Source organism: Corylus avellana, chromosome 1, assembly GCF_965113065.1.
Source record: "Corylus avellana chromosome 1, dhCorAvel1.hap1.2, whole genome shotgun sequence".
NCBI lineage: Eukaryota > Viridiplantae > Streptophyta > Magnoliopsida > Fagales > Betulaceae > Corylus > Corylus avellana.
The window spans coordinates 18,942,948-18,956,894 of NC_142490.1; the positions used below are offsets into that span (position 1 = coordinate 18,942,948).

General features: G+C 34.4%; 1 protein-coding gene and 1 pseudogene across 3 annotated transcripts; both read right to left on the reverse strand.

Annotated features, from left to right (window-relative positions):
* Positions 1-4,790: 4,790 nt before the first annotated feature.
* Positions 4,791-10,823, reverse strand: LOC148588049 (uncharacterized). 3 transcript variants are annotated; one of them, XM_088517191.1, is made up of 4 exons: positions 10,487-10,530; positions 10,273-10,340; positions 5,302-7,305; positions 4,791-5,143 (listed from the first exon to the last, which is right to left on the reverse strand). In XM_088517191.1, the coding sequence occupies exons 1-4, from the start codon at positions 10,528-10,530 to the stop codon at positions 4,791-4,793; spliced, it is 2,469 nt and encodes an 822-aa protein (XP_088373317.1). The 3 variants fall into 3 exon arrangements, with proteins under 3 accessions (XP_088373317.1, XP_088373319.1, XP_088373312.1); XM_088517193.1 differs by lacking the exons at positions 10,273-10,340; positions 10,487-10,530 and adding an exon at positions 10,784-10,823; XM_088517186.1 differs by lacking the exon at positions 10,273-10,340 and having other exon boundaries at positions 10,491-10,545.
* Positions 10,824-13,117: 2,294 nt separating this feature from the next.
* Positions 13,118-13,945, reverse strand: LOC148588050 (uncharacterized; annotated as a pseudogene).
* Between the last annotated feature and the right edge of the window lie 2 nt (positions 13,946-13,947).

The following is a 13,947-nucleotide window of genomic DNA, read 5'->3' on the forward strand; positions in this document are numbered from 1 at the left end:
TTTCAATATTGAAGATTACACTAGTATTGATCAAAAGCCAGTAGTAAAGCGTGTATCGAATGTCAGTGTGTCAACAAATGTGTTAGAGATCCGATTCTATTGGGCTGGTAAAGGGACAACGAGAATCCCTGATAGAGGAGTTTATGGTCCCCTTATATTAGCTGTTTTTGTGGTTTCTGGTGAGTTATGTGTAAATCTTTTCTTTGTCGTATTAGTATCCGTAGAGATACTATATATTTTTTTTGATAAGTAAAAAGATGTATTAAAGAGCGTAGATGGGTGCAACCCTAGTACACAGGGAGTATACAAGAGAGCAACTAAGAGGGAGAAAAAGAAGAAAACATAAAAAGAAAGGGAAGCTAATCACTATAGGCGTTAGCCAGCCAGCAGTCCAAGTGAAAAGAGTGTACAAGAAAAAGTGGACAAGGTCCTCTATGTTCCTAGATGAGTCCTCGAAACATCTAGCATTTCTCTCACTACAGATGCACCACATGAGACAAAGATGAACTATCTTCCACACAACAGCACTACGAGACTTGTCACCCGCCCACCAAGAAGCATACAACTCCTTGACACAACCATGCATCTCCCAACACAAACCAAACCGAGAGAAGACGGCCACAAGATACGCGCAACCCCACAATGAAGAAAGAGATGATCAACTGACTCCCCATTCGATTCACACATGCAACAACGATTTACCACTACAATACTTCTCTTCCGAACATTGTCTAATGTTAGAGTCTTCCCTAGCACGGCCGTCCAAGCAAAGAAAGCCACTCTTGCAGGAACTTTAGTGCGCCAAATACTTTTCCATGGGAAAGGGGTGGGGTTTGTAGAAGCAAGGATCCTGTAATAAGATCTTACCTCAAATTTTCCTTTACGAGAAGAGATCCACCACATCCTGTCCTCCCCTACCCCACTCATCGAATGTGCATACAAGAGCGTGTAGAAAGAGGCCAAAACCTCCACTTCCCAATCATGAACCCTGCGAATGAAGGACACGTTCCACAACACAGAGCCATTTAGACACTCCCCGTTATCCGCAATAGACGCAACCTTATTGGTGGCAGTGTTGAAGAGACCAGGAAAAGCATCCTTGAGAGACATGTCACTGCACCAGATATCCTCCCAAAACCTGATGTTGGACCCAAGACCAGGGACAAATCTAAAGTGACCTCGGAATGACCTCCATCCCCTGCAAATATGCTTCCATAACCCCACCCCATGCGAACCACTAGGAACCCTAGAACACCAACCGCCCCAAACCGCACCATACTTAGCAACCAAGATCTTCCTCCACCAAGCCTCTTTCTCATGAGCAAATCTCCACAACCATTTCCCCAACAAAGCTTTATTCATCACACGCAAATTTCGGATCCCTAAACCTCCCTCAAGGATCGGAGAACAAACCTTGTTCCAACTGACCAGATGGAACTTAAACTCATCATTAATCCCACCCCATAAGAAATCATGTTGTATCTTCTCCATACGCTTCGCCACGGATGCAGGGATAGGAAACAGGGACAAAAAATAAGTGGGAAGATTGGATAGGGTGCTTTTGATGAGACTACTCCTCCCCCCCTTAGACAAATACAAGCGTTTCCACGGGGCCAGTCTTCTAGCATACTTCTCCAACATGTCCTCCCAACTTGCCTTGACCTTGAACGGGGCCCCCAGCGGGAGGCCCAAGTACTTCAAAGGCGTAGAAGCTGAACCGCAACCCAGGATGCCCGCCAAAATGCTCACATTATCCATACTACCAACAGGGGCTAAAACAGATACTAGAGATACTATATGTTCTTGCACATACCAATCTACAAGTAATAGGGACATATAGCCTGTTTATAAATCCTATTGGCACCACATGGAATCATTAGTTTGCTCTGTGCAGTAAAGAAAATATTCTATTTGTTTAATTGGACAAGGAAAAGGTCATAGAAATTGATATGCATGATATGAAATTCCATCCAGTTTTCCTTTGGCTTATAAATGCACATTTCAGAGCAACATAGAAAAGCATAAAGAGAAATTTCAACTACCTTTTTGAAGTCGAATTATACGAATTCAATCAATTCTATGATCTTTATTGTTTGGTAATCTTGCATAAAGCTTATAAGAATGCATTATCTCTTGATTTAATTTTAGTCTTTCAAATTATCCTTGCTATAAAATTATTTCGGATTGTCAAATATTTTGTAGCTTAGATAGTTGATACTTTTGGAATTGAATATTTTGGTCTCGTGATTGCTCACAAACGATTGGGTTCATTGCCAAAGGATATGATTAAATTGCAATGTAGTAATTGTTGTGATTGGGACAGTTCAGCATTGTGATCCCTTTTTTCCTTTTTTACTAATAATTCATGTAAAGTCCTAGCTGTCATTTGTGGGAATCACTTATAATCAATTATTAGCCCTTATTTGTTGATCTGCTGGCTAGCTATTATGCTTTATGTAGTAATGATAGTCTAGGAAGTAACAGCTTGATATACCTGCTAGCTTCATTGTATGCAACTGCTGCTACTTGTATGCTTTAAGTATAATATATCTTTCTCCATCTCAGGTAGAGTCAACTCTTAGTTTCAATTTTGTGATAAAATAAGAATTTAATAGCTTGTCTTCGGCGAAAGATTTTGTATGGGATTTTGTGATGTTCACTTGCTTGTATGCAAATCACATCCCCCTGTCCTTGTGCGCCTGATTCTATTTGTGTGTAATTAACAGGTAAAATTCGTTGGTACATTCCATGTTTATGTCTACCTTATTCAGTGAATATATATTTGGCTAAGCTTTCTTGTCTTGTTCACTTCAAGTCCTTTCCTAGCAAGAAAACATAATTGGTTTATTTTGTTTTTGATCAGATTTCAAGCTTTGTCCAAATGGTCGAACCAAGAAAACTGTTCATATCATTGCTGGAGTTGTAATTGGAGCAGTATGCTTACTACTCTTTTTAGTGGGAATACTTTGGTGGAAAGGTTGTTTGTGGAGGACAAGAGGGAGAAAAACAGGTACACGCTCTTATCAGTCGCTTGATTCTCAAATTACTGATTAAAAAAAAAATGGGTTGATTTTTAAATTGATTTAATTGCCTCTACATAGTCAATTTTAATGAGTAAATGGTGCACAAAGAGTAGGCTGTCTTGACTTTTGAACTTCTTTAATTGTGGTTTATTGATCTTCAGTTGCTAGAGAAATGAATGTATGTGTGCATAATTAAATTCAGATATCTAATATATTGTGTAGAAGTGTTTTGATATGTCATGGAATATTTGTTAGAATAATATGTCAAGTATGGTTTTCAAATTTTAAATTATGAAGTGTTAGTTTACTCTAATGGGGGGTGCATATGAGTTAAGTAGAACTAATTATTTTCTTGAAGGAGATTTTGTTGAGCTAAATTGTGAGGGCATATTTCTTCGGAGGTTGTAAGCGTGCTCGAAGGGCGAATGACCATTCCGGATGCGATCTTGGAACCAAGTACCTATAGTGAAGATTTGAGGTTTAAGGCCATGAGGGACCTCCATCGACAAAGGCAAGAGCACAGTTCGAGCGGAAGCCAGATCCAAAACTCGACTACAGTCCATACATTTTGCTCTTCCTCTACATCTGGGTACGACTCTGGTGAAATCAAACCCGAATCAAGATCATGTTGAGTTGGGGTGAGCATTGTTCTCGGTAGTTCACTAGTCATGATAGGTATTTTTTTAACAGATAGATTCTTATCTCCATCAAGGAGACGAAACTGAAGTTTGAATTGTTTATGTGAATATTTTTTAGTGTGAGTGTCCACCTACTAGTAGAGATTTTACTTGGGATTTCAATTGTTTATGTGAATATTTTTTAGTGTGAGTGTCCACCTACTAGTAGAGATTTTACTTGGGATTCCTTGATTTGATATGATTTTTGTAAAAAACAATTCCATAGTTAGAGCAAGAATATATTGAGATTTTTTTTATTTTATTTTTTATTTATTTGTGTTTTGGTTTTATAAAAATTGTGGAATGTAATTTGATGAAAAAAATGCAAGAAAATTTGATTCTGACTTCTCTTCTTTTGTGGTTGTTATTATTTCCTGGAATGATTCATTTCTCCATTTCTTTATGAAACAACTTTCTTTTCAGATCATAGTGATGGCTTGAATAATGCATAGGAAACCCTTGTGTGAGTTATGTCCTTATCTAAATCACTGAATTTTGTAGAAGAGAAATGATTGAATTTATTCATTTTTCAACTATCTTTTAATTATCTCCAAAGTGAATGGATGAATCTACCATTAAATCTGTGTGAGGTTTATATGAGTTCACAAATCTAATGGTTGGTCTGTTGAATTTGTAGGATGGAATGAAAAAAAGATGGGGAAAAATCACTTCTCTTTATAAATGATGCAACTTATGACATGCTTGGCATGAGTTTATTCTAAGAAAAAATGAAGTGATCTGAATGCCCCATGCGTTGTTGGTGTAATATTTACATACAATGATACATCTATTATAAATTTATAACAAGTACCAAAATTACAACCCCACAATCGCTATCATTTGTGTCTCGAGATAAAAAAAAAAAAAATGATTTGTTGCCTTTAACACTTTGAGACTAACTTAGTATACCCATTAGTGACACATGATAGGTCACTACAATCATTAAATATACAAGTTATAAATGTTACTATATTAGCTACTATAAAAAAGCAATGGCTAGAAACAAATCTCATAGGAGTCTCAAGATTATTATATTATTTCAAAAGCACAAACATGAAAGGGCTATAAACAAACTTGATATTTTCTCATATTAGCTTCCTTCCGTATCATGCAGAAACTTCAATTTAATTTTGTTGAGTATGATTGAAATATTGTTTGCCTTAATCCTCTGTTCAGGTAACTCAGCACAACACTGCAAAGCCAATCCCATTATGGATGACATACAATTCTCCATAGAAGCATAATCTCTTTCTGTTCTTAACAAATAGGCATCAACAACTTTAGTTACTGAATGGGGTGATGATTCCTCCACCCAACGCTTCAAGCTCATTTCTCCAGCAAAAATGTTATCAGTAGGTTTCTTTCTTGTGAAAGTTTCCATCAACAAAATACCATAACTATACACATCACCTCTTGTAGAAACAATCCCTTCCGATCCAAATTCTATTTGTAATAGAAAAACTAATCATCAGAACATAATTATATATTTCAAATATATAAAGTGCTAAAATCAGTATTGAACTAAAAACCTATATTTATCTATGTATGAATGAGTAGATTGAATACACAAGTAAATTCAAGTTGTAGGCTAAAAACATCACCTGGTGCCATATACCCAATAGTAGCAAGAGTCATAGTTTGTATCATAGAATCCCCATCACCAAGCAACTTGGAAATGCCAAAATCAGCAACGTGCGCGACCAAATTTTCATCTAATAAGATATTTCTAGGTTTCAAATCACAATGAGCAATAGGTGTTGAAGAACCATAGTGAAGGTATTCCAATGCTGATGCGACATTGATCATTATATTTAGTCTTTGTAAGATACTCAAACAGTGGTCTTGAGAATACAACCACTTCTCAAGGTTCCCATTAGGCATGTATTCCAACACAAAAGCTTTAAAGTTCATGTTACTACACGTGGTAATGATTTTGACAAGATTTCGATGACGAATATTGTGTAGTATCCCACACTCTGTATCAAAACTCTTGACTGCCCCTTCTACTGCCAAGTTGAAAACTTTTACTGCAACAATCATTCCATCTGAAAGTGTTCCTTGATATACTGATCCGAAGCTCCCATTACCAAGTAAGTTGAGTGAACTAAACCCTTCTGTTGCTTGTAAAAGTTCTTGTTGGGAAATTCTTCTCCATGTCGTTACAGGTAACGAGTTTGCATCCATTGGAAATTTTGTATTCCTTTTTCTGCATCTTGTCCATGCTAATACAAGAGTAACTACAAGCATTGTTAATCCAATTGTTGGTAATACATACTTTAGTATACATACTGATGCGGTCTTTTTGGCTCGGGAAACACCTTTTTTACACGGGGGAACTTGAAATCGGGGAGCACCACAAAGTCCATCATTTGACATAAATGATGTAGCGAAGAAGTGTACAAATGGTCCTCCTACAGGAATTTTTCCTCCTAATCTATTGAAAGAGACATTTAGATATTTGAGATACGAGAGCGCTTCTAAGGAAGTGGGGATCTCTCCAGATAAATTGTTACTAGAAAGATCCAAGAATTCCAAGCTTACTAGTTCACCAAATGATTCAGGAATTGAGCCTTCTAATTTATTGTTCGCCAAGGAGAGATTAGCTAGATCTTTGAGGCCACCAATTGTTGCTGGGATATGACCAAATAGTTGATTTCTTGATAACTCCAATACTCTCAAGACCTTCAAATTCCCAATCTCTAATGAGAGAGGGCCACTTAGATAATTTGATGAGAGTTGGACCTCCAAGATATATGTACGGCTCCACAAGCTCATGGGAATCGTGGAAGTTAATTGGTTGAAGCCTAAGTAAAGATATCTTAGAAATGTGAGATTATTTACACATGCAGGAATAGGTCCAGAAAGCTCATTACCACCTAAACCCAGAGCGAACAAGCTCTCTAAATGACAAAGATCGGATGGGATGGGACCTTCTAGTCTATTATTAAAAAGATTGAGAGCTTGAAGCTTGTGCAATCTTCCCACTGTAGTTGGAATAGGTCCATCCAATTTATTGAGATATAAAGACAAAGTCATCAAATTGCTTAAATTTCCTATATCTCTTGGAATGCTGCCTTTAATATTGCAATTATATATGTAAATTTTTTGAAGAGAAGTGGAGAGATTTCCAATGGAACTAGGAAGGACGCCATTCAATGGATTATCTGACAAGTCTAAAGTATTTAGATATGCCAAATTCGACAAAGAAGAGAAAAAGTTAAATTCTGGAGTGGATGATTCAATGGTCAAATTATTTCTTGCTAGGCGGAGCCACTTGAGGAGCCTTAAATTACCAAGTGGTTTAGGAATTAAGCCTGAGAATGAGTTGTCTCCTAGATCGAATTGAGTGAGTTTCGAAGCATTGGAGATAGAGCTAGGTATTGTTCCACCCAGTTTGTTATAATCAAGATAAAGATGCTGAAGATTTGGAAAGAAGAGGCCTGCATTTGATGGAAGATGGCCTGAGAGGTTATTCAAAGGCATAACAATTTCTCGTATTGTTGAGATATTAAAGATTTCAAATGGAATTGAACCATTGATGTTGTTGGAACCGATATCGAAGATCTCAAGGTTTTGTAGATTACCAATCTCATTTGGTATTGCACCTAACACAATATGAACAACCACACATTATTATTCAAAACAAAAAAATAATGTGCTTTAAATGAATCATACATACAAGTGAACAGATGTCTAAAAAACACCAACCAAAACTTCAAATTAAGAGCTAATTAATATATAAGTCACTCCATCAACTTTCCTCGTTTTACACGGCTAGTTGGCCACCTTGTCGATTGAGCCTCTATTTTATTAGTTGAGCTGTGTGGACAATCATATTAATTTGTTATTAGCGTGAGCCATGGATGTGATATTTTCTAAGCCTTAACTTTCAACATGCAAAGAATAGGAGAAAGGGAAAAAGAAAAAAGAAAAAAGACCACAAGAGGTGAAGACACAAGTTAATGCACTCTTTGTTTTAAACTAATCAAATACCAATTTGGTTAGTGTGTTCAATTGAGTCACGCAAAATGCATGACGAAATAATGGTGGGCACATTTGTTGTTGTCTAGAGAACGCTTTAAGAAGGCAATGCCCAATGGGCTTAACTTTGTTAAGTGGGTGTGGATTGAGGCAACAATGATCAATATATAGATAACAAACAAACAGAGTGCGTTTAGTCTTTTGCTTATTTTTATTTCTATACTAATACAACGTTACTAGAAAAAATGTTATTGTTGTTGCACTACTTGATTTGTGCATGCAAGCAGCTCCATTAGAAAAGCCCAACCCACATATCTCACTAATCACCAATCAACACTATGTTAGGAGTGCGTCTCTTCCAACCCAAGGGATAGCACTCTAGCTAGCAACAATATACTATGTTTGTTAATATGTTTCTTGGGATATTTTTCGTTTTTAAGTTGAAGAAAAAAAGTTTTTATATCAAAAATTATTTATTTGTATTTAATAGTTTTTTATGTTGAAGATATTTTTTAATGTTTTCGTTTTTAAAAGAGAAAACAAAAATATAAATAAACAAAGCCTAGATTACTATCCACTAGAGTTTTCTATTTTCATAGAATTTTTTTTAATTACGTTCTTTTGTTTCCTACACTGTTGTGCATAATTATTTTGTACTTCCAATTCAAAGGTATCCAATCTGACGCTATCAAAAGGCAACATCCTGAGTAAATGATGTTATTTATATAATCAATCAACTAAAACAGGATTAAACATACTTTCAAAGTTGTTGTAGTTAAGTTTTGATGTTGGGAGCAAACGGTTAAGTTTCAAATTTATGGAGATACACTTCTGGTGAACCTATTATCCCCACCAACCGAAAAATTGGAATTGTTAGCACTTGAAAGAAGTGAATGATAGATAACCTATAAAATAGTTACCATTTATAAACAAATGTGGAAGTTTAATCAACAAAAGGGTAAAAAAAATGCTAAACAAACCTTCAAAGTTGTTATCGCGAAGGTCTAACTTGGTAAGCATGGTTAAGTTTCCAATTTTCGAAGGTACTCCTCCGGCAAAACTATTATCCCGCAATGATAAATATTGCAATTGTTTGCACTTGAACAAAGTGGGTGGAATTTTTCCATGAAACTGATTATTAGACACATCAAGCCCTTGTAATTTGGGAAGATGATTAAACGTATCTTCCGGAAGTTCACCAGACAACTCATTAGCGTAAAGATATATGACTTCCAGTGAAGACATGTTGAAGATAATGGAGGGCATCGAACCAGAGAGCTTGTTCTCTATTAGATTAATTCTTTGCAAAGTGGATATGTTGAAGATGGAAGAAGGAATGGAGCCTGAAAGTTGGTTAAAACCAATGCCAAGTATTTGCTACGATGATATGTTAGATAGAGATGGTGGAATGGTACCTGTAAAACAATTACCATTTAGAAAGAAAAAAAAAATGAAGTAATTTCTAGTAGACTAAAATAAGACTAAATGTACGTTTTAATGTTTACCAATGATGCTATTGAACCCATGACAATATTGTTTTAAATTACCATAAAATCAAGCTACGTTTTAGAAAAATTCACTTTTCTTAAAGAGATATTTAAACTCGTCTCTTTTGATTAATTTTTGGTAAGTCTTGCAAAAAGTTAACAGAGTAGAAGATTTTCCAGTTAATTAGTCATGATATTTTGAAAAACGTTTCGTCCAAAGTAAACAATTATGTTAGTCATTTATGTTAAATTACTTATTTATTATCCTTTTTCTCTTTTGAATGAAGCCCACCCCTCAAAAAAAAAAAAAAAATACAAAAGCAAGATGAAAAAAACATTGCTAGATATTCAATTGAAAGGTACCCGGCCCATCGAAGGAAATGAAAAGGCATATATGTTGAGTCAATGATATCATCCATGGATCAATCAACTCAAGCATGACTAAATATTCCTCCAATGCAATTGTTGTTTAGGTATAATCCTATGAGCAAGATTAAGTCTCCAATTTTTGAAGGTATGTTTCATGTGAATCTATCAACCGACAATGTTAGAATTTGCAGTTGTTTGCACTTAAACAAAGTAGATGGGATAGTACCTATAAAACAGTTACTATTTAGAAACAAATATTGAAGTTTAATCTATAAAATGCTAAAAGAATACTAAACAAACCTTTAAAGTTGTTATAGGCAAGGTATAACTTTGTAAGCATGATTAAGTTTGCAATTTCCAAAGGTACTCTTCCCGTGAATCTATTAACCGACAATGATAGAATTTGCAGTTGTTTGCACTTAAACAAAGTAGATGGGATAGTACCTACGAAATAGTTACTATTTAGAAACAAATATTGAAGTTTAATCTATAAAATGCTAAAAGAATACTAAACAAACTTTGAAAGCTGTTATAGGCAAGGTAAAACTTTGTAAGCATGATTAAGTTTCCAATTTCCAAAGGTACTCTTCCCGTGAATCTATTAACCGACAATGGTAGAATTTGCAGTTGTTTTCACTTAAACAAAGTAGATGGGATAGTACCTATGAAATAGTTACTATTTAGAAACAAATATTGAAGTTTAATCTATAAATGCTAAAAGAATACTAAACAAACCTTCAAAGTTGTTATAGGCAAGGTATAACTTTTTAAGCATGGTTAAGTTTCCAATTTCCAAAGGTACTCTTCCCGTTAATCTATTAATCGACAATGATAGAATTTGCTGTTGTTTGCACTTTAACAAAGTAGATGGGATAGTACCTATAAAATAGTTACTATTTAGAAACAAATAATGAAGTTTAATCTATAAAATGCGGAAACAATACTAAACAAACCTTCAAAGTTGTTATAGGCAAGGTATAACTTTGTAAGCATGGTTAAGTTTCCAATTTCCAAAGGTACTCTTCCCGTGAATCTATTAACCGACAATGATAGAATTTGCAGTTATTTGCACTTAAACAAAGTAGATGGGATAATACCTATAAAATAGTTACTATTTAGAAACAAATATTGAAGTTTAATCTATAAAATAATAAAAGAATACTAAACAAACCTTCAAAGTTGTTATAGTCAAGGTATAACTTTGTAACATCCATGGATCAATCAACTAAAGCATGACTAAATATACCTCCAATGCTATTGTTGTAAAGGTATAATTCTGTGAGCATGATTAAGTCCCCAATTTCTGAAGGTATATTTACTATTTAGAAACAAATATTGAAGTTTAATCTATAAAATGCTAAAAGAATACTAAACAAACCTTCAAAGTTGTTATAGTCAAGGTATAACTTTGTAACATCCATGGATCAATCAACTAAAGCATGACTAAATATACCTCCAATGCTATTGTTGTAAAGGTATAATTCTGTGAGCATGATTAAGTCCCCAATTTCTGAAGGTATATTTCCTGTAAATCTATTAACCGACAATGATAGAATTTGCAGTTGTTTGCACTTAAACAAAGTAGATGCGATAGTACCTATAAAGTAGTTACTATATATAAACAAATATTGAAGTTTAATCTATAAAATGCTGAAAGAATACTAAACAAACCTTCAAAGTTGTTATAGGCAAGGTATAACTTTGTAAGCATGGTTAAGTTTCCAATTTCCAAAGGTACTCTTCCCGTGAATCTATTAACCGACAATGATAGAATTTGCAGTTGTTTGCACTTAAACAAAGTAGATGGGATAGTACCTAGAAAATAGTTACTATTTAGAAACAAATATTGAAGTTTAATCTATAAAATGCTAAAAGAATACTAAACAAACCTTCAAAGTTGTTATAGTCAAGGTATAACTTTGTAACATCCATGGATCAATCAACTAAAGGATGACTAAATATCCAATGCTATTGTTGTAAAGGTATAATTCTATGAGCATGATTAAGTCCCCAATTTCTGAAGGTATATTTCCTGTAAATCTATTAACCGACAATGATAGAATTTGCAGTTGTTTGCACTTAAACAAAGTAGATGGGATAGTACCTATAAAATAGTTACTATTTAGAAACAAATACTGAAGCTTAATCTACAAAATGCTGAAAGAATACTAAACAAACCTTCAAAGTTGTTATAGGCAAGGTATAACTTTGTAAGCATGGTTAAGTTTCCAATTTCCAAAGGTACTCTTCCCGTGAATCTATTAACCGACAATGATAGAATTTGCAGTTGTTTGCACTTAAACAAAGTAGATGGGATAGTACCTATAAAATAGTTACTATTTAGAAACAAATATTGAAGTTTAATCTATAAAATGCTAAAAGAATACTAAACAAACCTTCAAAGTTGTTATAGTCAAGGTATAACTTTGTAACATCCATGGATCAATCAACTAAAGCATGACTAAATATACCTTCAATGCTATTGTTGTAAAGGTATAATTCTGTGAGCATGATTAAGTCCCCAATTTCTGAAGGTATATTACCTGTGAATCTATAAACCGAAAATGATAGAATTTGCAGTTGTTTGCACTTAAACAAAGTAGAGGGGATAGTACCTATAATACAGTTACTGTTTAGAAACAAATATTGAAGTTTAATCTATAAAACGCTAAAAGAATACTAAAAAAACCTTCAAAGTTGTTATAGGCAAGGTATAACTTTCTAAGCATGATGGAGTTTGTAATTTCCAAAGGTACTCTTCCTGTGAATCTATTAATTGACAATGATAGAATTTGTAGTTGTTTGCACTTAAACAAAGTAGATGGGGTAGTACCTATGAAATAGTTACTATTTAGAAACAAATATTGAAGTTTAATCTATAAAATGGTAAAAGAATACTAAACAAACCTTCAAAGTTGTTATAGGCAAGGTATAACTTTTTAAGCATGGTTAAGTTTCCAATTTCCAAAGGTACTCTTCCCGTGAATCTATTAATCGACAATGATAGAATTTGCTGTTGTTTGCACTTAAACAAAGTGGATGGGATAGTACCTATAAAATAGTTACTATTTAGATACAAATATTGAAGTTTAATCTATAAAATGCTAAAAGAATACTAAACAAACCTTCAAAGTTGTTATAGTCAAGGTATAACTTTGTAACATCCATAGATCAATCAACTAAAGCATGACTAAATATACCTCCAATGCTATTGTTGTAAAGGTTTAATTCTGTGAGCATGATTAAGTCCCCAATTTCTGAAGGTATATTTCTTGTGAATCTATTAACCGACAATGATAGAATTTGCAGTTGTTTGCACTTAAACAAAGTAGAGGGGATAGTACCTATAAAACAGTTACTATTGAGAAACAAATATTGAAGTTTAGTCTATAAAATGCTAAAAGAATACTAAACAAACCTTCGAAGTTGTTATAGGTAAGGTATAACTTTGTAAGCATGGTAAAGTTTTCAATTTCCAAAAGTACTCTTCCCGTGAGTCTGTTAACCGACAATGATAGAATTTGCAGTTGTTTGGACTTAAACAAAGTAGATGGGATAGTACCTATAAAATAGTTACTATTTAGAAACAAATATTGAAGTTTAATCTATAGAATGCTAAAAGAATACTAAACAAATCTTCAAAGTTGTTATAGCCAACGTATAACTTTGTGAGCATGGTTAAGTTTCCAATTTCCAGAGGTACTCTTCCTATGAAATTATTAGCCCACAATGATAAATATTGCAGTTGTTTGCACCTTAGTAAACTGGATGGAATTTTACCATTAAACTGATTATAAGACACATCAAGCCGTGTTGAAGATAATGAAAGGCACGAAACCAAAAGCTTGTTCTCTCTTAGATAAATTCCTAGCAAAGTGGATATGTTGAAGATGGAAGAAGGAACTAAGCCTAAAAGGTTGTTATATTCAATACTTATTATTTCCAATGAAGATATGTTAGATAGAGATGGTGGAATACTACCTGTGAAACTGTTACCGCTTAGAGACAAATATTAAAGTTTGGATAATAGCCCCATCCATGATGGGATTTCTCTGTTTAGATCATTGAATGTAATAGATAAGTGTCGCAACCGGTAAAGACGAGCCAACTCGTTGGGCATAGAGCCATGAAAACTGTTGTTTTCGACACTTAGGCTAACCAAAAATGAGAGGTTCCCCATGTGTGGGGGAATGGTGCCAATGAGACCCATGTAAGAAAGGTTCAAGGCTGTGACTTGATGATGACGGAAACCACAAGTGATACTGATCCAACTACAAACAGAGGTGCTAGAGGACCAGTTGTTTGTCAAAATATTACGAGGATCATAAGAAATTTGAGCCTTTAAAGCAAGAAGACCAGACTGATCGGCAGTAACGTTGGGAACACTTGCAATAACTAGGCTTGCCATCT

Excerpts from the sequence above, each read along its gene's own strand:
- LOC148588049 (XM_088517191.1), bottom strand. The coding sequence starts at position 10,530 with ATGCTTACAAAGTTATACCTTGCCTATAACAACTTTGAAGGTTT. Across the intron at positions 7,306-10,272 it reads TGCCTATAACAACTTTGAAG|GTGCAATACCAAATGAGATT; the intron begins GTTTGTTTAGTA and ends ATATTGTGTTAG. Across the intron at positions 5,144-5,301 it reads TATTGGGTATATGGCACCAG|AATTTGGATCGGAAGGGATT; the intron begins GTGATGTTTTTA and ends TATTACAAATAG.